The sequence below is a fragment of the Pseudophryne corroboree genome, chromosome 3 (genome assembly GCF_028390025.1).
Source record: "Pseudophryne corroboree isolate aPseCor3 chromosome 3, aPseCor3.hap2, whole genome shotgun sequence".
Classification (NCBI taxonomy): domain Eukaryota; kingdom Metazoa; phylum Chordata; class Amphibia; order Anura; family Myobatrachidae; genus Pseudophryne; species Pseudophryne corroboree.
Genome location: NC_086446.1, coordinates 768,445,741 through 768,472,917, shown reverse-complemented (window position 1 = coordinate 768,472,917; position 27,177 = coordinate 768,445,741). Strand labels below are relative to the sequence as shown.

Here is a 27,177-nt window from a genome sequence, read left to right as displayed (position 1 = left end):
TAGGAGCTCCTCCCCGGCTGGGGTGGGCAGCAAGTCCCAATAAGATCTCATTTCCCACGAATGTCAAGATAAGTGTAAGAGCTTTACAATATAATTTTACAAAAAGATTTTTAATAAATAATTTTTTATAAAGGATATGGACTAACGGGTGATTTTGCTGTCTGGGTGATTCTGGTGAGAGGGTTTTTTCCAGAAACATCTACTTTTCCGTGGCTACATTCAACCTAAAGGAGTTTTTCCTTGGAAAAAACGTTAAGAGACATTGGGGTATATGCAATTGTGGTCGAATTCCCGAAATTGTCGAATTTCGGGTCATTTTCGACCAAAAAAAAAAATTCCCCTATGCAATCCAGTGCTTTCCGACCAAAAAACGGACTTTCAAAATTCGACTTTTTGAAATTCGAATTTTTGCAAATTCGACTTTTCTGCAATGATACAAGTGCTGCAATTCGACCAAAGCATATTCAATTAAAGTTTTGAAATTCGACAGCAGTGCTTTTAGACAGCAAATTCGTCATTTTCAATCCGCCACACTTTGGAGGGTGAAAACAAATAAAAAAAATTTAAACATGTTTTTTTTGGTGTTTTTTTTTTTGGGAATAGCAGATCTATTTATATTAGAAGGGATTAGGTACTTTTTTTTTTTTTTGGGAGGCACAAATATTATTTATATATTTTTTAAAATATTATTTTTTTTTTTTTTTTTTTTTTTTTATGCTGGAAGGGTAAAATCATAAAAAATGGCGTGGGGTCCCCCCTCCAAAGCATAACCAGCCTCGGGCTCATTGAGCTGGTCCTGGTTCTAAAAATGCGGGGAAAAAATTGACAGGGGATCCCCCGTATTTTTAAAACCAGCACCGGGCTCTGCGCCTGGTGCTGGTGCCAAAAATACGGGGGACAAAAAGAGTAGGGGTCCCCCGTATTTTTAACACCAGCATCGGGCTCCACTAGCTGGACAGATAATGCCACAGCCGGGGGTCACTTTTATGCCGTGCCCTGCGGCCGTGGCATTAAATATCCAACTAGTCACCCCTGGCCGGGGTACCCTGGGGGAGTGGGGACCCCTTCAATCAAGGGGTCCCCCCCCCCCAGCCACCCAAGGGCCAGGGGTGAAGCCCGAGGCTGTCCCCCCCCATCCAATGGGCTGCGGATGGGGGGGCTGATAGCCTTTGTGATAATAAAAAGATATTGTTTTTTCCAATAGTACTACAAGTCCCAGCAAGCCTCCCCCGCAAGCTGGTACTTGGAGAACCACAAGTACCAGCATGCGGGAGAAAAACGGGCCCGCTGGTACCTGCAGTACTACTGGGAAAAAAATACCCAAATAAAAACAGGACACACACACCGTCGACAGTAAAACGTTATTTCATACGTCGACACACACACATACTTACCTATGTTCACACGCCGACATCGGTCCTCTTCTCCATGTAGAATCCACGGATACCTGTAAAGAAAAGTTCAAAATACTCACCTCAACCATGGTCCAGAGATAAATCCACGGACTTGGCAAAATAAGAAAACGCAAATACCCGCACCAAAAACGGACTGAAAGGGGTCCCATGCTGACACATGGGACACCTTTCCACGAATGAGACCTGTCAGTGACAGCTGTCACTGACAGGTCTCTAAGCCAATCAGGAAGCGCAACTTCGTTGCGCTCACCTGATTGGCTGAGCGCTGTCTGCACTGTGACAGCGCATCGCACAGCTCCCTCCATTATATTCAATGGTGGGAACTTAGCGGCTAGCGGTGAGGTCACCCGCCGGTCAGCGGCTGACCGGCGGGTGACCCCACCGCTACCCGCAAAGTTCCCACCATTGAAAGTAATGGAGCGGCTTTGCGATGCGCTGTCACAGTACAGACAGCGGACAGCCAATCAGGTGAGCGCCACGGAAGTAGCGCTTCCTGATTGGCTGAAGGGACGTCAGTGACAGGAGTCACGTGATGTCCCGGCATTCGGGAGAAAGGGGTCTTATGTGAAAACATTGGACCCCTTTCTAGTCCGGTATGGATCGGTGTTCGGTTTGTTTTTTTGCCAAGAACGTGGATTTACCTCTGGACGTGGATGTACCTCTGGACGCTGGAAGGTGAGTATAATTTTTTCACAGGTACCCTCGGATCGTCGGCGACCGTGGCAGTCGGCGTGTCAACATAGGTAAGTATGTGTGTGTCGGCAGTATGTAATAAAGTTGTACAAGTCACGGTGTCTGTGTCCTGTTTTTATTTGGGTATTTTTTTTCCAGTAGTACTACAGGTACCAGTGGGCCCGTTTTTCTCCCGCATGCTGGTACTTGTGGTTCTCCAAGTACCAGCTTGCGGGGGAGGCTTGCTGGGACTTGTAGTACTAATGGAAAAAACAATATCTTTTTATTATCACAAAGGCTATCAGCCCCCCCATCCGCAGCCCATTGGATGGGGGGGGACAGCCTCGGGCTTCACCCCTGGCCCTTGGGTGGCTGGGGGGGGGGGGACCCCTTGATTGAAGGGGTCCCCACTCCCCCAGGGTACCCCGGCCAGGGGTGACTAGTTGGATATTTGATGCCACGGCCGCAGGGCACGGCATAAAAGTGACCCCCGGCTGTGGCATTATCTGTCCAGCTAGTGGAGCCCGATGCTGGTGTTAAAAATACGGGGGACCCCTACTCTTTTTGTCCCCCGTATTTTTGGCACCAGCATCAGGCGCAGAGCCCGGTGCTGGTTTTAAAAATACGGGGGATCCCTGGCCAATTTTTCCCCTGCATTTTTAGAACCAGGACCAGCTCAAAGAGCCAGAGGCTGGTTATGCTTTGGAGGGGGGACCCCACGCCATTTTTTTTTCGGGTTTTTCACGTTTTTTCCCGTTTTTTAAAATCGCGGCAAAATCCACCAAATCGGCCGATTTTCGCCCGCGATTCTGGCGAATCCGTTTTTCATTGAATATGGTGAATCCCGGCAGGCACCTGCCGGGATTCACCTGGCGAATTTGGTCGAATTAAAAAACGGCGATAATTGCCGCGAATTCGACCGCAATTGCATATACCCCATTAACTTTTACCCAAGCGCTCCCCATACAACCATTTACATTATATATATATATATATATATCTATATCTATATCGAAAAGGAGGGAAAATACTGCGCCACAGAAAATAAAATCCTTTTTTAACCCAACAAGTATGGCTGTAATATATTAACACTCTCTATGTATAGGGCGTCAGCTGGTTCCCCAAATAAAACTGGGATGGTAAATCCCCGAAATAATTAAGTTTATAAAAGAAAGGGATGGGGGGTAGCGACCAATGGTGTCTATAAATAATTACAAGATATTTAAAAATATATAAACATTTATTTAAAACAATTTTTAAAAATTTTATACAAACTTTTTCTAAAAAATGGGATAAAAAGCATATACAGATATACATAAAATAATAACGTGCAAAAGTATTAAAGTGCTTATCTGAGTCAGAGGTCACTTAGATGCCCAACGCGTTTCGTCACACAGACTTCATCAAGGGGTACATATATATATATATATATATATATATATATAATTTATTCTTTACAATGATCAACACGTAGTACTGTACTCTGGAGTCCGTGTACATTTACAGTGTGTCAGTACATTTAGAAGTTAAATATACCAGGTCTGTCAAAGGCCTCATGTTTAGTTAGTAAATTTCCAAATAAGAGCTTCATCGTGAAGGTCAAAAAAACATTCAAAGTGTATAAGAAGGGTTATTGAAAAGTAAAAAACAAGATGTGAGATTTCAAGCACGGTTAATAACCCTGGAGCTGGGTCAAGTCCATCATAAACAAATATGAATATAGCAAAACTATTAGTTCATCTAGCACAAGCCAGTCTTCATAACGGAGTATCCATATAAGGAGGACATTTGTTGGGGGGATTACAAAGAGACATCTTATAACTATAAGAAATGTACACTCTGCTGTGGCACAAAGAGCGGAAACTGCCCCTGGGACAACAATAGCTTCTGTGCTGGACAAGAGACTATGGGGGTCATTCCGAGTTGATCACACGCTGCCGATTTTTGCTGCGCTGCGATCAGGTCTGTACTGCGCATGCACCACAATGCGCACGCGCGTCGCACAGGTACAATGCCGATCGTTGCTGTGCGATGCATTTAACGAAGAATCCATACGCACAGCCGATCGCAAGAAGATTGACAGAAAGAGGGCGTTTATGGGTGTCAACTGACCGTTTTCTGAGAGTGGTAGGGAAAACACAGGCGTGTCCTGGCGGGGCGTTTGGAGGGCGGGTGTCTGACGTCAATTCCGGCACCAAAAAGACTGAAGTGATCGCAAGGGCTGAGTAAGTTCAGACCTACTCAAACTGCACAAAATGTTTTTGGACAGCACGGCTGCACAAGCGTTCGCACACTTGCAAAGCGAAAATACACTCCCCCGTGGGCGGCGACTAAGCATTTGCACGGCTGCTAAAAACAGCTAGCGAGCGATCAACTCGGAATGACCCGCCATGGCCCTCATTCCGAGTTGATCGCACCAAGCAACTTTTTGCTGCTGGTGCGATCAACTAATCTCCGCCTATGGGGGAGTGTATTTTAGCATAGCAGGGCTGTGTTCACTTGTGCAGCCCTGCTATGCTAAAAAAGTTTCACACAAAACAAGACCAGCCCTGGACATACTTACCCTGTGCGACGGGTCCAGCGATGATGGTCACGGCTTTGACGTCAGACATCCGCCCTCCGTTCGCCTGGACACGCCTGCGTTTTTCTCACCACTCCCTGAAAACGGCTTAAAACGGTCAGTTGACGCCCGAGAACGCCTTCCTGCTGTCAATCTTCTTGTGTTCGTCGCTGCGACCGCGTTCTTCACTGTCAGCGTCGTTGCCGCAATAATGAGACCCGTTCGTACCACTGCGAAGAAGTGCGCGATTGGGTCGGAATGAGGGCCCATAGATTTGGCATTCCGGTACCCAAACCATACGTACAAGCTAGAGTGGCTTATTTTGATTTGTATTTCACACAAAAAGCATGTTTGTTTCATGATGTAGGACAACAAAAAGGGAAGAGGCTACAAATACGTTATACAGCCTCTGTAAACACTTTGGTGAAACACAAAGAAGTGGAGAAAGAAATATAAAAATAATTACTTAAAAGTTTCAGGAAAACATTTTATCAAAGTTGTCTGAAGGTGGAATCCACTAGAAGGTGTAAAAATCAAGGATGTGGTATTGAAGGCCGACCACACTTAGCTCGACAGTGTCTAGGTCGACCAGTATTGGTCAACAGTAACTAGGTCGACTGGGATTCTAGGTCGACAGGTCAAAAGGTTGACATGAGTTTTTTTTCATCTTTTTTTGGTGTCGTCTTCACCGTACAGTAACCGGGAACCCCAATTAGTGCACCGTGTTCGCTCGCCATACTTCGGGCAAGGTGACCCGCTGCGCTCGGCACAGGTTACTACTCCCAATCGTAGTCTACGTGGATCGTAAGGTATGAAAAAGTTAAAAAGAAAAAAAGTGACAAACGTTTGTCGACCTTTTGACCTGTCGACCTAGAGACCAGATACCAAAAATCAATGCTGCACCAAAGGCTTAACGATGTACTTTCTTGCATTGGATGGAAGGGCAAGTTATCCCCGTCCACTGAAAGATAATTGCAATGGTAAGAACATTATAACATTAGCTCCCACCATGAATTCTTTTGCAACAGGCGGTATAAAAGTTATATTAATATATTCCTACAAATAATATTAATCCGAGTGCGCTTGAAGTTAAAGTAAATTTTTTTCTTAAGATACCAAAAACCTGTTTTGTTTTGTACACTTGGGGGATCCCAAACACCATTATCCCGCTCCTACAAATCCCATTAATCCCCCAGCAACACGGTTTATGCTTCCTGCTTGGACAACTATATTGCAGTAGCTAGCTAAAGAAACCACGGAGCATACTTATAGTAAATAATACATCTGGTGACGATACTATATTATATATATATATATATATATATATATAGTTAGGATATAACGATCTTCAAAATAATCACTTAAAAACCTCCCCCAGCGTTGTTACCTCTCGGAGGTTGCTGCCCCCTGCGCCTTCCAGACGTTTTTCGTAACCTTGTAGGCTCTCAATAATGGTCTCATTGTGCGGGAAGAAGAGCAATAGAGACCGGGCTGTCTGTGCAGCGGACTTCCAGTTCCCAACTAGAGAAACAGCCAAAGGGGTTAGAAAACAAAACCTGAGCTCTGCCCATACTGACTGATGCAACTCACTTAGGGAGTCATTCCGAGTTGATCGCTAGCTGCATTCGTTCGCTGTGCCGCGATGAGGCAAAAAAAGGCACTTCTGCGTATGCAGCGCAATGCGAACGCGCGACGTAAAAGTACAAAGAAATATGCAGTTTCACACAAGCTGTAGCGAAGCTTTTCAGTCACACTGCTGACCGCAGAGTGATTGACATGAAGTGGGCGTTTCTGGGTGGCAACTGACCGTTTTCAGGGAGTGTTCGAGAAAACGCAGGCATGCCAAGAAAAACGCAGGCGTGGCTGGGCGAACGCAGTTCGTGTTTGTGACGTCAAAACAGGAACTGAACAGTCTGAAGTGATCGCTAGCGCTGAGTAGGTTTTGAGCTACTCTAAAACTGCACAAAAAAAAAAACTTTGTAGCCGCTCTGCGATCCTTTCGTTCGCACTTCTGCTAAGCGAAGATACACTTCCAGTGGGAGGCGGCATAGCGTTTGCACGGCTGCTAAAAACTGCTAGCGAGCGATCAACTCGGAATGACCACCTTTATAAAGGTAGGGTTTATCTTTCAGCAGCAATGAGAAGTGCTTTATTTCAATTTTCAACCATAAGGAAAAAATATATAACAAGCTCCTCCGGCAACGTAGTCCAAACCCCAAGCTTGGGAGCAGAAGATCAGCCGCATGACACAGCCAGATCTTCCCTGGATTGCCATAGTGGACCCAGCGGACCAGACAGTTTTTATTCATTTTGGTTCTTATTATACCAGTATTTAATTAATTCCCACATCTTATTATTGACTCTGGGACAACAACTTAAAAGGACATTAAAGGAATCCCAGTGCAAGGATTGGAGAGCGTAACTTACTCTGGGCGTAGCCGTCCTGCAGCATCTGCAGATGAGACACAAGGATGTCCTGTTCCGGACGTTTCTGTCCCGGCATCACGGTTACCTCTAGGACACACCGCTGTTTACACTGCAAAACCTGCGTGTAATATTCTGTGACGGAAACAGAGCAGGGAGACAGGGAGAGCGGCTAGTGAGAGGCATGCCGGAAGTGAGAGCTGGTAGAGAACGGATAGAGGGGGAAGACCCCTGTCCATGATTTTTTGGAAACTTGGGGAAACTATGAAAGGAAGAATACATCTAAAGTAAGAGTTTGCTCATATAAAGGGCTATTAATAACAACTCACAAATAAATACACAAAGTTGCGATTATGACACTTGGTCTGGATGCCAAGAGCAACGTCCAGTAAGCTGTGGTAGTTGATCTGGAGTCACTGGCGCTGGCCGGCCGCACAAATAGGGGCAGAAGTATCAAATCTTAAGGATAGATAGAGTGGAGAGGTTGCTCCTAGCAACCATTTAATACACTATGGAAGATTATGGAATATTTCATATTGTATTTGCATTTGGTATGCATCAGGATGCAAGCTCCTGTACATAATTATCTGTAAGTGTAATTATGGGGGTAATTCAGACCTGATCGCAGCAGCAAATGTGTTAGCAGTTGGGCAAATCCATGTGCACTGCAGGTGTGGCAGATGTAACATGTGCAGAGAGAGTTAGATTTGGGTGGGTCATATTGTTTCTGTGCAGGGTAAATACTGGCTGCTTTATTTCTACACTGCAATTTAGATTTCAGTTTGAACACACCCCACCCAAATCTAACTCTCTCTGCACATGTTACATCTGACGCCCCCCCCCCCCCCCTCCCCCCTGCAGTGCACATGGGGCCTAATTCAGACCCGATCGTAGCCGTGCAACCTACAATCAGCCACCCTGACATGCGGGGGGACGCCCAGCACACGGCTAGTCCGCCCCGCATGTCTGGCCCTCTCCCCGCCGCACAGGTACAAAAGCATCGCTTGGCGGCGATGCTTTTGTACCTGAAGAGTAGCTCCCTACCAGTGCAGCTCCTGCGCGCTGGCAGGGAGCTACCCATCGCTCTCCGGGTCGCAGCGGTTGAGTGCGACGTCACGCAGCCACCGCGGCCCGCTCCCAACGGTCCGGGCACGCCTGTGTTGCACGGACCGCGCCACCAAAACGGCGGCCCAACGCCGACGGCCCGCCCAGCGAACGCAGAGGTGATCGCTGGGCAGAGATGCAGATTGCATCTCTGGCATGCGCCGGCGCAGTTCAGACAGCAGGTCTAAATTACCCCCATGGTTTTGCTCAACTGCTAACAAATTTGCTGCTGCGATCAACTCTGAATTAGGCCCCGTATCAGGCAGCAGGACAGGACATGCGGGGTAAGAGGAGTGAGGTAAGGACTAGGGGAGCATACAGGGAGGAGAAAGTTATAGTACCAGCTACTTACAGCAGCTCCTGGCTGGGATTCCGGTAAATACCTGCAATCACCTCAGACATGTCCCGGTGAGTCTGGTTCTCGTGCTCACGCGTTCCCTCACAGAGCGACCGGCACTCCTGCAGCGCAGACAGATAGGACGCCAGTGACTCCTCCAACTTTGAGACTGCAGTGGACGTTCTACCCTCAGACAGCAGAGACACCGCCTGGGAAAAGAGCGCCTGGGGAGATAGAACGCAGCACTCAGAAAAGTGTAACTCAGACAGCATTGTGCAGAAAGCCCACAACTGGAGACGACCTGTAACGGCCAGCTAGCGGCGATGAGTGACCACAATACCCAAGCAAAGTGGGGAGAACTTCCCCGCCACAACCATCCAGGGCGGCAGCCCCTATTTACAGGCTTACCTTGTACGGAGCTTCCTCTAAGTCTCGGAAGCTCTGCTCTTGGACCCCTTTCATGCGGCGGTATCGCTGTACATCCTCTTGGATCTGTTCATGACGTGGGTTCCTCATGTAGAAAGTGAATGCAGCGGCAGCAGCTTCATCCAACTCCGCCAGCTGTGGAAAGAGTAAGTCAGCCACAGATACAGCCAATAATGTCGGCTACATTCAGTATAGGACTACTGTCAGCAACAGCTATGGTATGTGGTACCTGGGCACACACCTGCTCCCGAGACTCCAGTTAGTAGCAGCTAGTACCTGAGCCTCCCACCACAGACTGCTACATCCTGCTGAGCCTCCCACCAGAGACTGCTACGTCCTGCCTAAGCCTCCCACTAGAGACTGCTACATCCTGCCTGAGCCTCCCTCCAGAGACTGCTACATCCTGCCTGAGCCTCCCGCCACAGACGGCTACGTCCTGCCTGAGCCTCCCGCCACAGACGGCTACGTCCTGCCTGAGCCTCCCGCCACAGACGGCTAAGTCCTGCCTGAGCCTCCCGCCACAGACGGCTACGTCCTGCCTGAGCCTCCCGCCACAGACGGCTACGTCCTGCCTGAGCCTCCCGCCACAGACGGCTACGTCCTGCCTGAGCCTCCCACCACAGACGGCTACATCCTGCCTAAGCCTCTATGGCCCGAGCCTCCTATCAGCAACACATACTTCCAGCCTGAGCCTCCCACCAGAGACGGCTATGGCCTGAGCCTCCCATCAGCAACACATACTTCCAGCCTGAGCCGCCATGTGTTTGGCTTTTTGGCTTTGGCAGGATTTGGGATCGGAATTTTGTTTCATTGTTTGTTATAATTATAACCCATCCCATTAATAATAAAATCAGCATTGCTTCCAGAATGAACAAAAATGCAAAGCGTATCTGAGCCCTCCTCTGTGGCAGGGCTAGGGAGGGCCTCTTTCCTTTCAGCATGTGTGAGGTGACAGGCAGCGGGTGTGGGGTGACAGGCAGCGGGTGTGGGGTGACAGGCAGGCACGGAATAGGGCTTTGTACTGAGCTACTGCTCCTCTGCGGCAGGGCTAGAGTGAGCCTCTTTCCTTTCAGACTGGTGGAAGTGGTCACTTGTTAAATCTACAGGTGTCACTCTGGTCAGTGCTGGTTGCACAACCACATATCGGCCCAGTACAGACAGGCAGGCAGCTGGACTGCGGTGACAGACAGACAGGCAGCGGATCTGGGGTGACAAGCAGGCAGTATGATTGGGGCGACAAGCAGACAGGAAGCATGATTGTAGCAACAAGCAGACAGGCAGTGGATTTGGGGCAACATGCACACAGGCAGCGGATTTGTGGTGACAGGCAGCAGGATTGGGGTGACAAACAGACAAGCAGCAGGTTTAGGGTGACAGACAGGCATGCAGCAGGTTTGGGGTGATTAGCAGAAAGGCAGCAGGATTGGGGTGACAAACACCCAGGCAGCAGTATTGGGGTGACACGCAGCAGGTTTGGGGTGACCGAGAGGCAGACAGCAGGTGTGGGGTGACAGACAGGCAGATAACACGATTGGGGTGACAGGCAGTGGGTGAGGTGACAGACAGGCAGATAACACGATTGGGGTGACAGGCAGCGGTTGAGGTGGCAGACAGGCAGATAACATAATTGGGGTGACAGGCAGTGGGTGTGAGGTGACAGGCAGATAACACGATTGGGGTGACAGGCAGCGGGTGTGAGGTGACAGGCAGATAACACAACTGAGGTGACAGTCAGCGGGTGTGAGGTGACAGGCAGATAACACGATTGGGGTGACAGGCTGCGGGTGAGGTGGCAGACAGGCAGATAACATAATTGGGGTGATAGGCAGCGGGTGTGAGATGACAGGCAGATAACACGACTGAGGTGACAGCGGGTGTGAGGTAACAGGCAGATAACACGATTGGGGTGACAGGCAGCGGGTGAGGTGACAGACAGGCAAATAACACGATTGGGGTGACAGGCAGCGGGTGAGGTGACAAACAGGCAGATAACACGATTGGGCTGACAAGCAGCGGGTGTGAGGTGAAAGAAGGCAGATAACACGACTGGGGTGACGGGCTGTGAGGTGATAGACAGATTACACGAATGGGGTGACAAGCAGCGGGTGTGAGGTGACAGTCAGATAACACGAATGGGGTGACAGGCAGTGGGTGTGAGGTGACAGACAGGCAGATAACACGATTGGGGTGACAGGCGGTGGGTGTGAGGTGACAGATAGGCAGATAACACAATTGGGGTGACAGGCGGTGGGTGTGAGGTGACCTGCAGATAACACGATTGGGGTGACAGGCAGCGGGTGTGAGGTGACAGACAGGCAGATAACACAACTGGGGTGACAGGCTGTGAGGTGACAGGCAGATTATGCGATTGTGGTGACAGGCGGTGGGTATGAGGTGACAGGCAGATAACACGGTTGGGGTGACAGGCGGTGGGTGTTAGGTGGCAGATAACACAACTGGGGTGACAGGCGGTGGGTGTGAGGTGACCTGCAGATAACACGATTGGGGTGACAGGCAGCGGGTGTGAGGTGACAGACAGGCAGATAACACGACTGGGGTGACAGACTGTGAAGTGACAGGCAGATTATGCGATTGGGGTGACAGGTGGTGGGTATGAGGTGACAGGCAGATAACACGATTGGGGTGACAGGCAGTGGGTGTGAGGTGACGGACAGGCAGATAACACGACTGGGGTGACAGGCTGTGAGGTAACAACACGATTAGGGTGACAGGCGATTGGGTGTGAGGTGACCTGCAGATAACGCGATGGGGGTGACAGGCAGCAGGTGTGAGATAATGGACAGGCAGATAACATGATTGGCGTGACAGGCAGCAGGTGTGAGGTGACAGGCAGGCAGATAACACGATTGGGGTGACAGGCAGTGGGTGTGAGGTGACAGGCAGGCAGATAACACGATTGAAGTGACAGGCAGTGGGTGTGAGGTGACAGGCAGGCAGATAGCACGATTGGGTGACAGGCAACAGGTGTGACGTGACAGACAGGCAGATAACACGATTTGGGTGACAGGCAGCGGGTGTGGGGTGACAGGCAGCGGGTGTGAGGCGACAGACAGGCAGATACACAATTTGGGTGACAGGCAGCGGGTGTGAGGAGACAGACAGGCAGATAACACGATTTGGGTGACAGGCACGGATGTGGGGTGACAGGCAGCGGGTGTGAGGTGACAGGCAGGCAGGGATAAAGGCTTTGTACTGAGCTTTGCTGTGGGAGATTTACAATCAGCTTGTGCTGCTAAGCCAATGTGTGATCTGATTAGAACATATTGGCAGCAGTGACCATAGCGGTGGCCCTATAACTAACAAGTACACAGCGGCAGCTTCTGACAAGCTCAGGGTGAGGAGCAATGGTACATACTAGAACCAAGGGAGTCATTCCGAGTTGATCGCTCGCTAGCTGTTTTTAGCAACCGTGCAAACGTATAGTCGCTGCCCACGGGGGAGTGTATTTTCGCTTTGCAAGTGTGCGAACGCCTGTACAGCCGAGCTCTGCAAACACATTTTGTGCAGTTTCAGAGTAGGTCTGAACTTACTCAGCCCTTGCGATCACTTCAGTATTTTTGGTGCCGGAATTGACGTCACACACACGCCCTCCAAACGCCCGGACACGCCTGCGTTTTCCCTGCCACTCCCAGAAAATGGTCAGTTGCCACCCATAAACGCCCTGTTTCTGTCAATCTCCTTGCGATCGCCTGTGCGAATGGATTCTCGTTAAATCCATAGCTCAGCAACGATCCGCATTGTACCCGTACGACGCGCGTGCGTATTGCGGTGCATACGCAGTAGAGACCTGATCGCAGCGCAAATCGTCAGCGTGCGATCAACTCGGAATGACCCCCCAAGTGGGGTAATGGACCTCTGACGTCAGGGGTAGGAGCTAGGTCGGTGGGATAGTACTCTCACTATCCACGCCACCAACTACTCCCTTTAGTAACCTGGTGGCGAGCGAAGCGGAGCGAGCCACCGATCCCGAAGCGTGGCAAGCAAAGCGAGCCTGCAAGGATATATTTCGGCTATCCTGTTCGGGCCTTGCACCCCCTGTCCTGGTGACATCAGAGGTCCTTTCCCCAGTTTGGTTTTAGCCATATCCGAGGAGCAATGGCCAGGCACAAACAGGAGAAGAAAAGCAAACTGTGAAAAATATAAAAGTAAAAAATGTATGAGATGACCAAAGATGCCGGCAGTCTCCACAGTGTACTCCTCTCCAGCACCTGGGTGTATACGGCAACCACCCATCCCCCTTACATACTGTACACACATCCACGTGTGCAACTCTACGTGACAGCAGTGCATTCTGGTCCTGAGCCCCCTCCCAACACTTTACATGTCTGTTCTCCACTATATATCCCAGTCACTCACTGTAGCAGACCATTGCAACCCTTGCACCCCAGTTAACACTGGCTTTCTGCAGATCATTGCACCCAATCCCTGCAGACAGGGGCCCTACACACTCGGCGATGCGCCGCCGAGGTGCCCGACGGCCGACGAGCAACCCGGCGGCGGGGGGGGCAGTGACGGGGGGAGTGAAGTTTCTTCACTCCCCCCATCACCCGGCTGCATTGAAGTGCAGGCAAATATGGACGAGATCGTACATATTGGCCTGCATGCACAGCCGACGGGAGACCAGCGATGAACGAGCGCGGGGCCGCGCATCGTTCATCGCTGGAGTCTCCACACTGAAAGATATGAACGAGTTCTCGTTCATTTATGAACGAGATCGTTCATATCTTTCAGAATATCGGCATGTGTGTAGGGCCTATAACCCTAGCCCTCTGTGCGATCTGTAAAGGGGATCAGTATGATTTACCGACGATTATCCTGACCGCCAGGATACGGACTCCCGGCAACTCAATTGCATACCTTGTAGTGTGCTATCTGCAGAGTATTGCACTCTGTTCCAGTCCTCCTCACCATGTAGTGTGCTGTCTGCAGAGTATTGCACTCTGTTCCAGTCCTCCTCACCATGTAGTGTGCTATCTGCAGAGTATTGTACTCTGTCTTAGTCCTCCTTACTATATAGTGTGCAATCTGCAGAGTATTGCACTCGGTCTTAGTCCTCCTTACTATATAGTGTGCTATCTGCAGATTATGTCACCTGACTCAGACACTGCTGACGACCTTCAGCCCTCAACTTGTAGTGTACTATCTGAAGAGCATTTCACCCAGCCTCTCATCTTGTAGAATAACTGCTCCCTGCAGAGCATTGTACTCTGTCCCCCTCAGCCTGTACTATGGTCCATGCAGAGTATTGCTCCCCAGCTCCCTTTACCATGTTATGTGATACCTGCAGAGCATTGCACCCAGTCCCCCATCACCTTGTTTTGTGCTCCCTGCAGAGCATTGCCCTCCCTCACCTAGTTGCACCAAGGCTGCAGAGCATTGCCCTCCCTCACCCTGTAGCACCTAGGCTGCAGAGCATTGTCCCCCACCTTGTAGCACCCATAATGCAGAGCATTGCCCTCCCTCACCCTGTAGCACCCAGGCTGCAGAGCATTGTCCCCCCCCCACCTTGTAGCACCCATAATGCAGAGCATTGTCCCCCCCCCTCACCTTGTAGCACCCAGGCTGCAGAGCATTGCCCCCCTCACCTTGTAGTGCGCAATCTGCAGGTAGTTGTAGGGCGCCCCCTTCTGGAAGGTCCGCTCCGTGTCGTGTGTCAGTCGGTACAGGGAAGGGGCTCCCAGCAGCAGCCGCTCGCAGCTCTCCAGGCAGTCCGCCCGCTCCAGCACTGCCTCCTCCAGCCGGTGCCGCCGGAGCCCGCACTCCTCCCCGCATCGCAGGCGGATCCCCCGGACCTCACGGAGACTCCGCAGGGATCCCAGCAGCCGGTCCCGGGCCTCCGACCAGTCTCCCCGGGAGAAGGAGCGGACCCCGTCCCACAGCAGCTCGTCCGGGGGCGGCAGGGAGAGAGAGAGGGACCGGGCCAGTGCCAGGGACAGGAGCAAGAGGGGGACACACATGCTGGGGGGCGGCCGGGGGACTACCGGGAGGAAGAGTCTCCTGCTCAGTGCATTCCCCGGCCGGGGGAGGAGGAGGAGAGCCTCATACAGGGGGAGGAGAGGGGGGGCAGGGGGCATCCCACAGGGGGAGGATAGGGGGGCAGGGGGAGGATAGGGGGGCAGGGGGCATCCTACAGGGGGAGGAGAGGGGGGCAGGGGGCATCCTACAGGGGGAGGAGAGGGGGGCAGGGGGCATCACACAGGGGGAGGATAGGGGGGCATCACACAGGGGGAGGAGAGGGGGGCATCACACAGTGGGAGGATAGGGGGGCAGGGGGCATCACACAGTGGGAGGATAGGGGGGCAGGGGGCATCCTACAGGGGGAGGAGAGGGGGGCAGGGGGCATCCTACAGGGGGAGGAGAGGGGGGCAGGGGGCATCCTACAGGGGGAGGAGAGGGGGGCAGGGGGCATCCTACAGGGGGAGGAGAGGGGGGCAGGGGGCATCCTACAGGGGGAGGAGAGGGGGGCAGGGGGCATCCTACAGGGGGAGGATAGGGGGGCAGGGGGCATCACACAGGGGGAGGATAGGGGGGCAGGGGGCATCACAGGGGGAGGATAGGGGGGCAGGGGGCATCACACAGGGGGAGGATAGGGGGCGCAGGGGGCATCCTACAAGGGGAGGATAGGGGGGGCAGGGGGCATCCTACAGGGGGAGGATAGGGGGGGCAGGGGGCATCCTACAGGGGGAGGATAGGGGGGCAGGGGGCATCACACAGGGGGAGGATAGGGGGGCAGGGGGCATCCTACAGGGGGAGGAGAGGGGGGCAGGGGGCATCACACAGGGGGAGGAGAGGAGGGGCAGGGGGCATCACACAAGGGGATGATAGGGGGGGGCAGGGGGCATCCTACAGGGGGAGGAGAGGGGGGCAAGGGGCATCACACAGGGGGAGGATAGGGGGGCAGGGGGCATCACACGGGGAGGAGAGGGGTGCAGGGGGCATCATACAGGGAGAGGAGAGGGGGGGCAGGGGGCATCCTACAGGGAGAGGAGAGGGGGGCAGAGGGCATTCTGCATGGAGAGGAGAGGGGTTCAGGGGGCATCATACAGGGGGAGAAGAGGGGGGCAGGGGGCATCTGATGGGGAGGAGAGGGGGCAGGGGGCATCCTACAGGGAGAGGAGAGGGGGGCAGGGGGCATCTGACAGGGGGAGGAGAGGGGGGCAGGGGGCATCCTACAGGGTGAGGAGAGGGGGGCAGGGGGCATCCTACAGGGGGAGAAGAGGGGGCAGGGGGCATCGCACGGGGAGGAGAGGGGGGCAGGGGGCATCCTACTGGGTGAGGAGAGGGGTTCAGGTTCAGGGCGCATCTGACGGAGGAGGAGAGGGGGGCAGGGGGCATCATACAGGAGGAGGAGAGGGGGGCAGGGGACATCTGACAGGGGGAGGAGAGGGGGCAGGGGGCATCCTACAGGGAGAGGAGAGGGGGGCAGGGCACATCCGACAGGGGGAGGAGAGGGGGCAGGGGACATCCGACAGGGGGAGGAGAGGGGGCAGGGGACATCCGACAGGGGGAGGAGAGGGGGCAGGGGACATCCGACAGGGGGAGGAGAGGGGGCAGGGGGCATCCTACAGGGAGAGGAGAGGGGGGCAGGGGGCATCCGACAGGGCTGAAGGGGGCATGCTACAAGGGGAGGAGACGGGGGCATCATACAGGGGGAGGAGAAGGGGGCATCATACAGGGGCAGGAGAGGGGGGCATACAGGGAGGTATTCTACACAGGTGAGGGGAGATACAGGGAAGGGGGGACGTGGAATATCCTACAGGTGAGGGGAAGGAGACATGAGGACAGGGGTGGGGGGCATTGTACACAGGGGAGGGGTGATACAGGGAAGGGGGGACGTGGAATATCCTACAGGTGAGGGGAAGGAGGACAGGGGTGGGGGGCATTGTACACAGGTGAGGGGAGATACAGGGAAGGGGGGACGTGGAATATCCTACAGGTGAGGGGAAGGGGACAGGGGTGGGGGGGGGGGCATTGTACACAGGGGAGGGGAGATACAGGGAAGGGGGGACGTGGAATATCCTACAGGACAGGGGGGACCATACTATGGAATGGGTTTGATGGGTCGACCGCATTTAGGTCGACGTTCATTAGGTCAACCACTCTTGGTCGACACATGGAAAAGGTCGTCAGATCGACATGGAAAAAAGGTCAACATGTTTTTTTTTTGGTGTCGTTTTCTTCGTAAAGTGATCAGGAACCCCAACTAGTGCACGTGTCCCCTTACATGGCTCACTTTGCTCTTCATGCTTCGGGCAAGGTGCCTCGCTCTGCTACCGCTGCGCTCGGCACAGGTTACTATTCCCAATCGTAGTCCATGTGGATCGTAATGTATGAAGAAGTAAAGAAAAAAACTCATGTCGACCTTTGCCATGTTGACCTAATTTTTATGTCGACCTTTTCCAGGTGTCTACCTAAAGCACGTCGACCTATTGAGTGTCGACCTAAGGGCCGTATCCTTCATACTACAGGGGGAGGGGAGTTACAGGGAAGGGGGGTGGGTAACATTCTGTAAGGGGAGGGGGCCATTCTACACAGGGAAGGGGGGGGGGACGGGACAGGACAGGGAGGCATCTTACAGAGAAGGGTGACCGGGGAATCTGACGGGGAGACGGGGGGGGGGGGGGGGGCATTTTTCACAGGGGAGATACAGGGGAGGAAGGATGGGGAACATCCAACAGGGGAGGGGGGCAGAGGAGGGGGTCATCCTACAGGAGAGGGAAGGGAAGGTGGACGGGGCATTCTATATAGGGGAGGGGAGATACAGGGAAGGGGGGGGGGGTTGGGGAACACCCTGTACTGTAGGAAGCCCTATAGGGGAGGGGACCGGACAGGGTTGCATCCTACAGTTTGGGGAAGGTGGGGAGGGGGGCATCCTACAGGGAAGGGGAGGGGACCGGACAGGGTTGCATCCTACAGGGTGGGGAGGGGGGCATCCTACAGGGGAGGGGAGCGGACCGGACAGGGTTGCATCCTACAGGGAGGGGAAGGTGGGGAGGGGGGCATCCTACAGGGGAGGGGAGGGGACCGGACAGGGTTGCATCCTACAGGGAGGGGAATGTGGGGAGGGGGGCATCCTACAGGGGAGGGAAGGTGGACATAGACACTGCTGTCTATGAATCAGAGGCAGCTCACAACTGGTGTAACTGGCGCTATCAGAGTCTGCCTGACCGAGTGCCAAACTGAGGAAAGCACAAGGGGCGGGGTCCCCTGTCACAGACAGAGCAGAAGCCGCTGTGTTCCTGCCCTCACCAAGGTACATGCCCCCTGTTCTCCGTACCACGCAGGACATTGTGCCTCCCCGTCATCCACTGCCTCCTCCCCCTGTCACCCTCTGCCTCCCCCTGCATTCTTCTGTCACCCTCACCCCACCCCGCCTTACGCTGTTACCCTCTGCCTGTCACCCACAGGTGTTATATTATGTACTTGGGTTGGAGTGGAGGAGGGGTGCCAATGGGGAGGGGAGATAAAGGGATTAGGGGGCAGGGGGTATTGTACTGTGGTGTGAGATACAGGGAAGGGTGGGGGGGGATAGGGGGCATCCTAGAGAGAAAGGGAAATTTTGCAGTAATATATATATATAGGGGTCTTTAAGACCCCAGCCGAAAATCTATAGGAGACCCCACTCTTTTATACCAAATGAGTAAAAAAAATTGATTTGAATAAAATACTCTTTAAAACCCCTTGACTCATAGCATGCCCCACTAAGCCATTGCCAGGGCTGATTAAGAGTACCAGTCCGCCCCTGTTGGGCGGTGACAGGGTGGTGTGTAAGAGCAAGCACAGAGACGGACCATTTTATGGGCGTGCTACGGGAGTGTAGAATTGTGGGCGGCTCTCCCACCTGCACAAGGATGGGGGGATACTCATTAATAAAATATACTGAGCAAGCCACCGTAGCCGGACGGAAAACCGCCACAGATGTGATACAATTTGCAAAAGTCATTTTTTTAATCTTTAATACATATTAACTTAACAATCCTAATATATTATATAGTGCAGTTTGCAATATTGAGAAATAGCGACATTTTCAGAATATACCACTTTATGTACCAAGCAGGCGAAGAGAACGACAGGCAGGACCAGGTAACGTCTGTAAGATGTAAGATGTTTTTTTTAAATCCGGGCAACGTCGCATCCTTGAGAACCTGAGAAATGATTCAAAACTTCCCCCCAGACACATTGTGCGGTTTGTCAGGACGATTCGGTCTCCACGATCCACTGCTCTGAGTCGCTGTATGTCACATCCAGTGGCGCCATGATCTTTCTCTTCTGTGCCACTCTACAAGAGGTCCACGTTTACTGCTCAGAACCCAAAGCCCCATCTTGGCTTGGCGTAACCCAGCCGGGCTTTGCTGTTCAGCAATGAGAGAAGTCCCAGAGAAGTGTCTGTGTTCACGGGCCTGTTTAGGACCAGTAGCCCATTGGCTCGACCAGGGAGGGGACTGCGCTCATGGGCCAGCTTCACCATATCCACCAGGCGCTCCATGAATTTATCCAGCTGGAAGAACACAAAATACATATGGTGAATGAGAAGGACCTGGAGGCAACATGTTCGGTTTAGTGACCTATGAAATGATGAAGAATAATTATTCAAAGATCTTTGAGTCCAAGCTTACAGATACAGTATATAGTGATTAAGGAGATACATACATGCCAGGAGAGGACCGCTGCACGTGAACATCTCTAATACCGCTTCCAGATCGCAATGCCGGGTCCCACCTGGGAATTGGAAACGAGCCCTTCCCGGGTGGAACCTGGCATTGAATCCTACACACCGCAATCCCAACCTGGCAATGGCCCTCATTCCGAGTTGATCGCTAGCTGTCGTTGTTCGCAGCACAGCGATCAGGCAAAAAAAATCGGCATTTATGCGCATGCGCATTGTACACAGTGCGCACACGCGTCGTACTTTCACAAAAGCCGTCGTAGTTTCACATAAGGTCTAGCGACGCTTTTCAGTCGCACTGCTGATCGTTGAGTGATTGACAGGAAGTGGGTGTTTCTGGGTGGTAACTGAGCCTTTTCCGGGAGTGTGCTGAAAAACGCAGGCGTGCCAGATGAAAACGCAGGAGTGGCTGGAGAAACGGGGGAGTGGCTGACCGAACGCAGGGCGTGTTTGTGACGTCAAAACAGGAACTAAATAGTCTGAAGTGATCGCAAGCTAGGAGTAAGTTTCGAGTTACTCTGAAACTGCACAATCTTTTTTTGTCACCGCTCTGCGATCCTTTCGTTCGCACTTCTGCTAAGCTAAGATACACTCTCAGAGGGCGGCGGCCTAGCGTGTGCAATGCTGCTAAAAACAGCTAGCGAGCGAACAACTCGGAATGAGGGCCAATATGCAGTCGGGTTGCCATCCGGGGTGGGGACGGAGCTGGCATCGGGGGCGGGGGCGGATGCGGCGCTGGACATGAAATCATCTCCGCGCCGCCTCTCCCTATGCTTTGAACGTGTACCGGGTCATATCGACCTGGTTAACCCGTTCACACTGCACCTGACCCGGGAATAACCCTTCTTATAACCTGGGTTGAATGACCGGGTCAGGTGACCCGGGAATTCGTCCATGGTCCATTATACACCGCACAGTGACCCGTGTCGACCTGGCAATATACCGTGTCGACACCGGGTTATTTGTGCGGTGTGAAAGGGGTGTTAGGAAGGACTCGTATACCAGTCCTACCAGGACAGGACACTTTTGTCCCTGTGATTGCCTCAAGAAACTACAGGTCATCTAGATGCACCGTATTTGGCAACTGTCCGTAATTTCTCAAGGTTCTAGGTTTTAAAAAGCTATACCTGGAACCTTCCCTATCGTCTTCAAACTCCCCAGCAATTTCCTTTGTTCTGTATAATATGCAGTTCTCTCTCTATTCTTATTCTCTGGGCTTCGTAAGATATTATATATTAACGAAGAGCATTTACCGTATTTGCCGGTGTATAAGACGACTGGGCGTATAAGACGACCCCCAACATTTCCACTCAAAATATAGAGTTTGTTATATACTCGCCGTATAAGACTACCCCCTTCCACACACCAAATAAAACGTAAAAGAACATCAGATTTGTGACATACTGTATATTATGACCTGATAAGAGATTTGGATAGGGAGTATTTATCAAGGTATGCATAAGAAGGGGGGAGGGGGCGAGGAGAAAGTTGTAAAATGTATAAAAGTATACCCCTGTGTGCATTTAGTGTTACCGGTTTCACATGAGTGCCATTAGTATTAGTGCCATTACAGTACCTGTCATTGTCACCATTGTACGGCCACAACGCGACTGCAGCGCCTCCGGCCAGTCCCTGCATCTCCCTGTAATTGGCACTAGTGACCCGCCGCGGCCACACTGGATACCGCGCGATACTGGATGGTATGTAGGATGAGGTGGGCGGGCATCGGGAGGCCACTATGGGCACCGGGCGAGTATCGGAAGGCCACTATGGCAGCTATGTCTATCCCAACTGAAGTGCACCCGGCGTATAAGACGACCCCCCCACTTGGAGGCATGTTTTTCAGGGCAAAAAAGTAGTCTTATACGCCAGCAAATACTGTAAATGCCCAAATATGAAAAAAAAGTTTAGTCAACATGTTATAGGGTCAGTCCAGTTGTGGGCAATACACTTTACGGTAGTTCGGGCTTGCACAATTTTATTCACAGCCCAGTAGGTGCAGATTCAGAGGGGGGTCAGGTCATGAGGGTTGCGAGATGCGGTGCCAATGTGTTGCAACAGCAACTCGCACACTTCACCTGCAATTGTATTGCCTCGTATGATGGGGATTGTAGTGCACCAAGGTCATCCTGGACGGCACCACAAATAAATACTTCCTAGAAGGATATAACAGGACATTTGTGGACCACAAAGCAAAATATTGTAGAGCCTCCCATATACATGATTCGGACGATATCTCCAATTTCTCTTACGTCCTAGAGGATGCTGGGGACTCCGTAAGGACCATGGGGATAGACAGGCTCCGCAGGAGACATGGGCACTAAAAAAGAACTTTAGGTATGGGTGTGCACTGGCTCCTCCCTCTATGCCCCTCCTCCAGACCTCAGTTTGATACTGTGCCCAGAGGAGACTGGGTGCATTACAGGGAGCTCTCCTGAGTTTCCTGAAAGAAAGTATTTTAGTTAGGTTTTTTATTTTCAGGGAGCCTGCTGGCAACAGGCTCCCTGCATCGTGGGACTGAGGGGAGAGAAACAGACCTACTTAAATGCTAGGCTCTGCTTCTTAGGCTACTGGACACCATTAGCTCCAGAGGGAGTCGGAACGCAGGTCTCACCTTCGCCGTTCGTCCCGGAGCCGCGCCGCCGTCCTCCTCACAGAGCCGGAAGATAGAAGCCGGGTGAGTATGTGAAGATAGAAGACTTCAGAGACGGCAGAAGACTTCGGATCTTCACTGAGGTAACGCGCAGCGGTAACACTGCGCGCCATTGCTCCCACACAATACACACACGGCAAGCACTGTAAGGGTGCAGGGCGCAGGGGGGGCGCCCTGGGCAGCAATTAAACCTCCGATCTGGCTGAAATATATATATATATATATAGGCTCTATACTATATATAAGAGATCCCCCACCAGTTTTTGAAAGATTTTAAGCGGGACCGAAGCCAGCCGCTGAGGGGGCGGAGCTTAATCCTCAGCACTCACCAGCGCCATTTTCTCCACAGCACACCGCTGAGAGGAAGCTCCCCGGACTTTCCCCTGCTGAACACGGTGACAGAGGGTTTGAAAGAAGGGGGCACATAATTTGGCGCAGTGTAATAATAATAATAGCGCTATCTGGGTAAAGATATTTGTTATTCCCTGGGTCATTGGCGCTGGGTGTATGCTGGCATACTCTCTCTCTGTCTCTCCAAAGGGCCTTGTGGGGGAACTGTCTTCAGATAAGAGAATTCCCTGAGTGTGTGGTGTGTCGGTACGCGTGTGTCGGCATGTCTGAGGTAGAAGGCTCTCCTAGGGAGGAGGTGGAGCAAATGAGTGTGGTATCTCTGTCGGCAACACCGACACCTGACTGGTTGGATATGTGGAATGTTTTAAGTGCTAATGTGAATTTATTGCACAAAAGGTTGGGCAAAGCTGAGTCCAGGGAGTGTACAGGGAGTCAAGCCCTGCCTGCCACTATGTCGCAGGGACCTTCTGGGTTTCAAAAGCACCCACTATCCCAAATAGTAGACACTAATACCGACACGGATTCTGACTCCAGTGTCGACTGCGATGATGCAAAGTTACAGCCAAAGTTGGCTAAAAGTATTCAATATATGATTATTGCAATAAAGGATGTGTTGCATATCACAGATGACCCCTCTGTCCCTGACACGAGGGTCCGCAATCATAAGGAAAAGAAACCTGAGGTAACCTTTCCCCCATCTCATGAGCTGAATGAGTTATTAGAAAAGGCTTGGGAATCTCCCGACAAGAAACTGCAGATTCCCAAAAGGATTCTTATGGCGTATCCTTTCCCGACTAAGGACAGGATACGGTGGGAATCCTCCCCAAGGGTGGACAAAGCGTTGACACGTTTATCCAAAAAGGTAGCGCTGCCATCTCCGGATACGGCAACCCTCAGGGATCCTGCTGATCGCAAGCAAGAGACTACCTTGAAGTCCATTTATACACATTCTGGTACCTTACTCAGACCGGCGATAGCGTCGGCTTGGGTTTGTAGCACTGTAGCAGCATGGACAGATACCTTATCGGCGGAAATTGATACCCTGGATAAGGATACCGTTTTATTGACCCTGGGTCATATTAAAGATGCTGTCTTATATATGAGAGATGCTCAAAGAGACATTGGCCTACTGGGTTCTAGAGTCAACGCTATGGCGATTTCTGCTAGACGAGTCCTATGGACCCGACAATGGACGGGTGATGCCGACTCGAAGAGGCATATGGAGGTTTCACCTTACAAGGGTGAGGAATTGTTTGGGGAAGGTCTCTCGGACCTAGTTTCCACGGCCACGGCAAGTAAATCAACATTATCAGATACAGTCCTTTCGGTCGCATAAAAACAAGAGAGTACGGGGATCGTCCTTTCTTGCCAGAGGTAAGGGCAGGGGAAAAAACCTGCCAACCACAGCTAGTTCCCAGGAGCAGAAGTCCTCCCCGGCCTCTACAAAATCCACCGCGTGACGCTGGGGCTCCGCTGAGGGAGTCCGCCCCAGTGGGGGCACGTCTTCGACTTTTCAGCCACATCTGGGTTCACTCACAGGTGGATCCCTGGGCAATAGAAATTGTTTCCCAGGGTTACAAGCTGGAATTCGAAGAGGTGCCTCCTCGCCGCTTTTTCAAATCGGCCCTACCAGCTTCTCCCCCAGAGAGGGAGATAGTTTTAAATGCAATTAAAAAATTGTGTCTTCAACAAGTGGTGGTCAAAGTTCCCCTGCTTCAACAAGGGATGGGGTATTACTCAACCCTGTTTGTAGTCCCGAAACCGGACGGTTCGGTCAGACCCATTTTAAATTTTAAATCCTTAAACCTATACTTAAAAAGGTTCAAGTTCAAGATGTAATCGCTCAGAGCGGTCATCGTCAGCCTGGAAGGGGGGGATTATATGGTGTACCTGGACATAGAGGATGCATACCTTCATGTTCCCATATATCCACCTCATCAGGCATACCTGAGATTTGCGGTACAGGATTGTCATTACCAATTTCAGACGTTGCCGTTTGGGCTTTCCACGGCCCCAAGGATTTTCACCAAGGTAATGGCGGAAATGATGGTGCTCCTGCGCAAGCAGGGTGTCACAATTATCCCGTACTTGGACGATCTCCTGATAAAAGCGAGATCACGAGAGCAGTTGCTGAACAGCGTATCACTCTCGCTGAAGGTGTTACAACAACACGGTTGGATTCTCAATATCCCGAAGTCACAGTTTGTTCCTACGACTCGTTTGCCCTTCTTAGGCATGATTCTGGATACGGACCAGAAAAGGGTTTATCTTCCGATAGAAAAGGCCCAGGAACTCATGACTCTGGTCAGGGACCTATTGAAGCCAAAAAGGGTGTAGGTGCATCACTGCACTCGAGTTCTGGGAAAGATGGTGGCGTCTTACGAGGCCATTCCCTTCGGCAGGTTCCATGCGAGGACTTTCCAATGGGACCTACTGGACAAGTGGTGCGGGTCACATCTACAAATTCATCAGATGATCACCCTGTCCCCCAGGGCCAGGGTATCTCTCCTGTGGTGGCTGCAGAGTGCTCACCTTCTAGAGGGTCGCAGGTTCGGCATTCATGACTGGATTCTGGTAACCACGGACGCGAGCCTCCGAGTTTGGGGAGCAGTCACACAGGGAAGAAACTTCCAAGGTCTCTGGTCAAGCCAGGAGGCTTGTCTTCACATCAACGTCCTGGAATTGAGGGCCATATACAACGCCCTTCGTCAAGCGGAGAATTTGCTTCGCGACCTACCAGTTCTGATTCAGTCAGACAACATCACCGCAGTGGCTCATGTAAACCGCCAAGGCGGAACAAAGAGCAGAGTGGCAATGGCGGAAGCCACCAGGATTCTTCGCTGGGCGGAAAATAATGTAAGCGCACTGACAGCAGTGTTCATTCCGGGAGTGGACAACTGGGAAGCAGACTTCCTCAACAGACACGATCTACATCCAGGAGAGTGAGGACTTCATCAGGAAGTCTTTGCACAGATTGCAAGTCAGTGGGGACTGCCCCAGATAGACATGATGGCGTCCCTCCTCAACAAGAAACTACAGAGGTATTGCGCCAGGTCAAGAGACCCTCAGGCGGTGGCAGTGGATGCCCTGGTGACACCGTGGGTGTTCCAGTCGGTCTATGTGTTTCCTCCTCTTCCTCTCATCCCCAAGGTATTGAGAATCATAAGAAGAAGAGGAGTACAGACAATTCTCATTGTTCCAGATTGGCCGCGAAGGGCCTGGTATCCGGATCTGCAGGAAATGCTCACAGAAAATCCATGGCCTCTTCCTCTAAGACAGGACCTGTTACAACAGGGGCCCTGTCTGTTCCAAGACTTACCACGGCTGCGTTTGACGGCATGGCGGTTGAACGCCGGATCCTAGCGAAAAAGGGCATTCCGGATGAGGTCATTCCTACTCTGATAAAGGCTAGGAAGGAAGTGACAGCTAAACATTATCACCGTATATGGCGGAAGTATGTTTCTTGGTGTGAGTCCAGGAATGCTCCTCCGGAAGAATTCCTTCTGGGCCGTTTCCTTCACTTCCTACAGACTGGAGTGAATTTGGGCCTAAAATTAGGCTCCATTAAGGTTCAGATTTCGGCCCTATCCATCTTCTTTCAGAAGGAATTGGCTTCTCTCCCAGAAGTACAGACTTTTGTGAAGGGAGTGCTGCATATTCAGCCTCCTTTTGTACCTCCAGTGGCACCCTGGGACCTTATCGTGGTGTTGCGGTTCCTTAAGTCATACTGGTTTGAACCACTTAAAACGGTGGAATTAAAATATCTCACTTGGAAAGTGGTCATGTTGTTAGCCTTGGCATCGGCTAGGCGTGTGTCGGAGTTGGCGGCTTTGTCTCACAAAAGCCCCTATCTGGTTTTCCATGTGGATATAGCAGAATTGCGGAATCGTCCTCAATTCTTGCCCAAGGTGGTTTCATCTTTTCATATGAACCAACCTATGGTGGTGCCTGTGGCTACGCGAGACTTGGAGGATTCCGAGTCCCTTGATGTGGTCAGGGCTTTGAAAATTACGTGGCCAGAACGGCTCGGGTCAGAAAAACAGAGGCACTGTTTGTCCTGTATGCAGCCGACAAGGTTGGCGCTCCTGCTTCGAAGCAGACTATTGCTCGCTGGATCTGTAACATGATTCAGCAGGCTCATTCTATGGCAGGATTGCCGTTACCAAAATCGATAAAGGCCCATTCCACTAGGAAGGTGGGCTCTTCTTGGGCGGCTGCCCGAGGCGTCTCGGCATTACAGCTGTGCCGAGCTGCTACTTGGTCGGGTTCAAACACCTTTGCAAAGTTCTACAAGTTTGATTCCCTGGCTGAGGAGGACCTCATGTTTGCTCAATCGGTGCTGCAGAGTCATCCGCGCTCTCCCGCCCGTTTGGGAGCTTTGGTATAATCCCCATGGTCCTTACGGAGTCCCCAGCATCCTCTAGGACGTAAGAGAAAATAAGATTTTAAACCTACCGGTAAATCTTTTTCTCCTAGTCCGTAGAGGATGCTGGGCGCCCGTCCCAGTGCGGACTAAATTCTGCAAGGCTTGTATATAGTTTTTGCTTA

The 27,177-nt window shown here is 51.8% G+C and overlaps 2 protein-coding genes across 2 annotated transcripts in view; both read right to left on the bottom strand.

The window, feature by feature from the left end:
• The window catches only part of P3H3 (prolyl 3-hydroxylase 3), a 34,932-nt gene extending 19,936 nt beyond the window's left edge, over positions 1 to 14,996 (bottom strand). Inside the window, exons 1-5 of the mRNA XM_063962467.1 lie at positions 14,545 to 14,996; positions 8,921 to 9,073; positions 8,559 to 8,736; positions 7,075 to 7,206; positions 6,035 to 6,168 (exon numbers count right to left, since the gene is read on the bottom strand). Of these exons, the coding sequence (XP_063818537.1) occupies positions 6,035 to 6,168; positions 7,075 to 7,206; positions 8,559 to 8,736; positions 8,921 to 9,073; positions 14,545 to 14,916 (969 nt within the window). The 5' untranslated portion in view covers positions 14,917 to 14,996. The remainder of the gene's footprint in view (positions 1 to 6,034; positions 6,169 to 7,074; positions 7,207 to 8,558; positions 8,737 to 8,920; positions 9,074 to 14,544) is intronic.
• A 3,902-nt stretch (positions 14,997 to 18,898) lies between these two features.
• Positions 18,899 to 27,177, bottom strand: part of LOC135056827 (tumor protein p63-regulated gene 1-like protein) — a 31,537-nt gene continuing 23,258 nt past the window's right edge. The window contains exon 5 of the mRNA XM_063962466.1: positions 18,899 to 19,457. Within this exon, the coding sequence (XP_063818536.1) occupies positions 19,263 to 19,457 (195 nt within the window). The 3' untranslated portion in view covers positions 18,899 to 19,262. The remainder of the gene's footprint in view (positions 19,458 to 27,177) is intronic.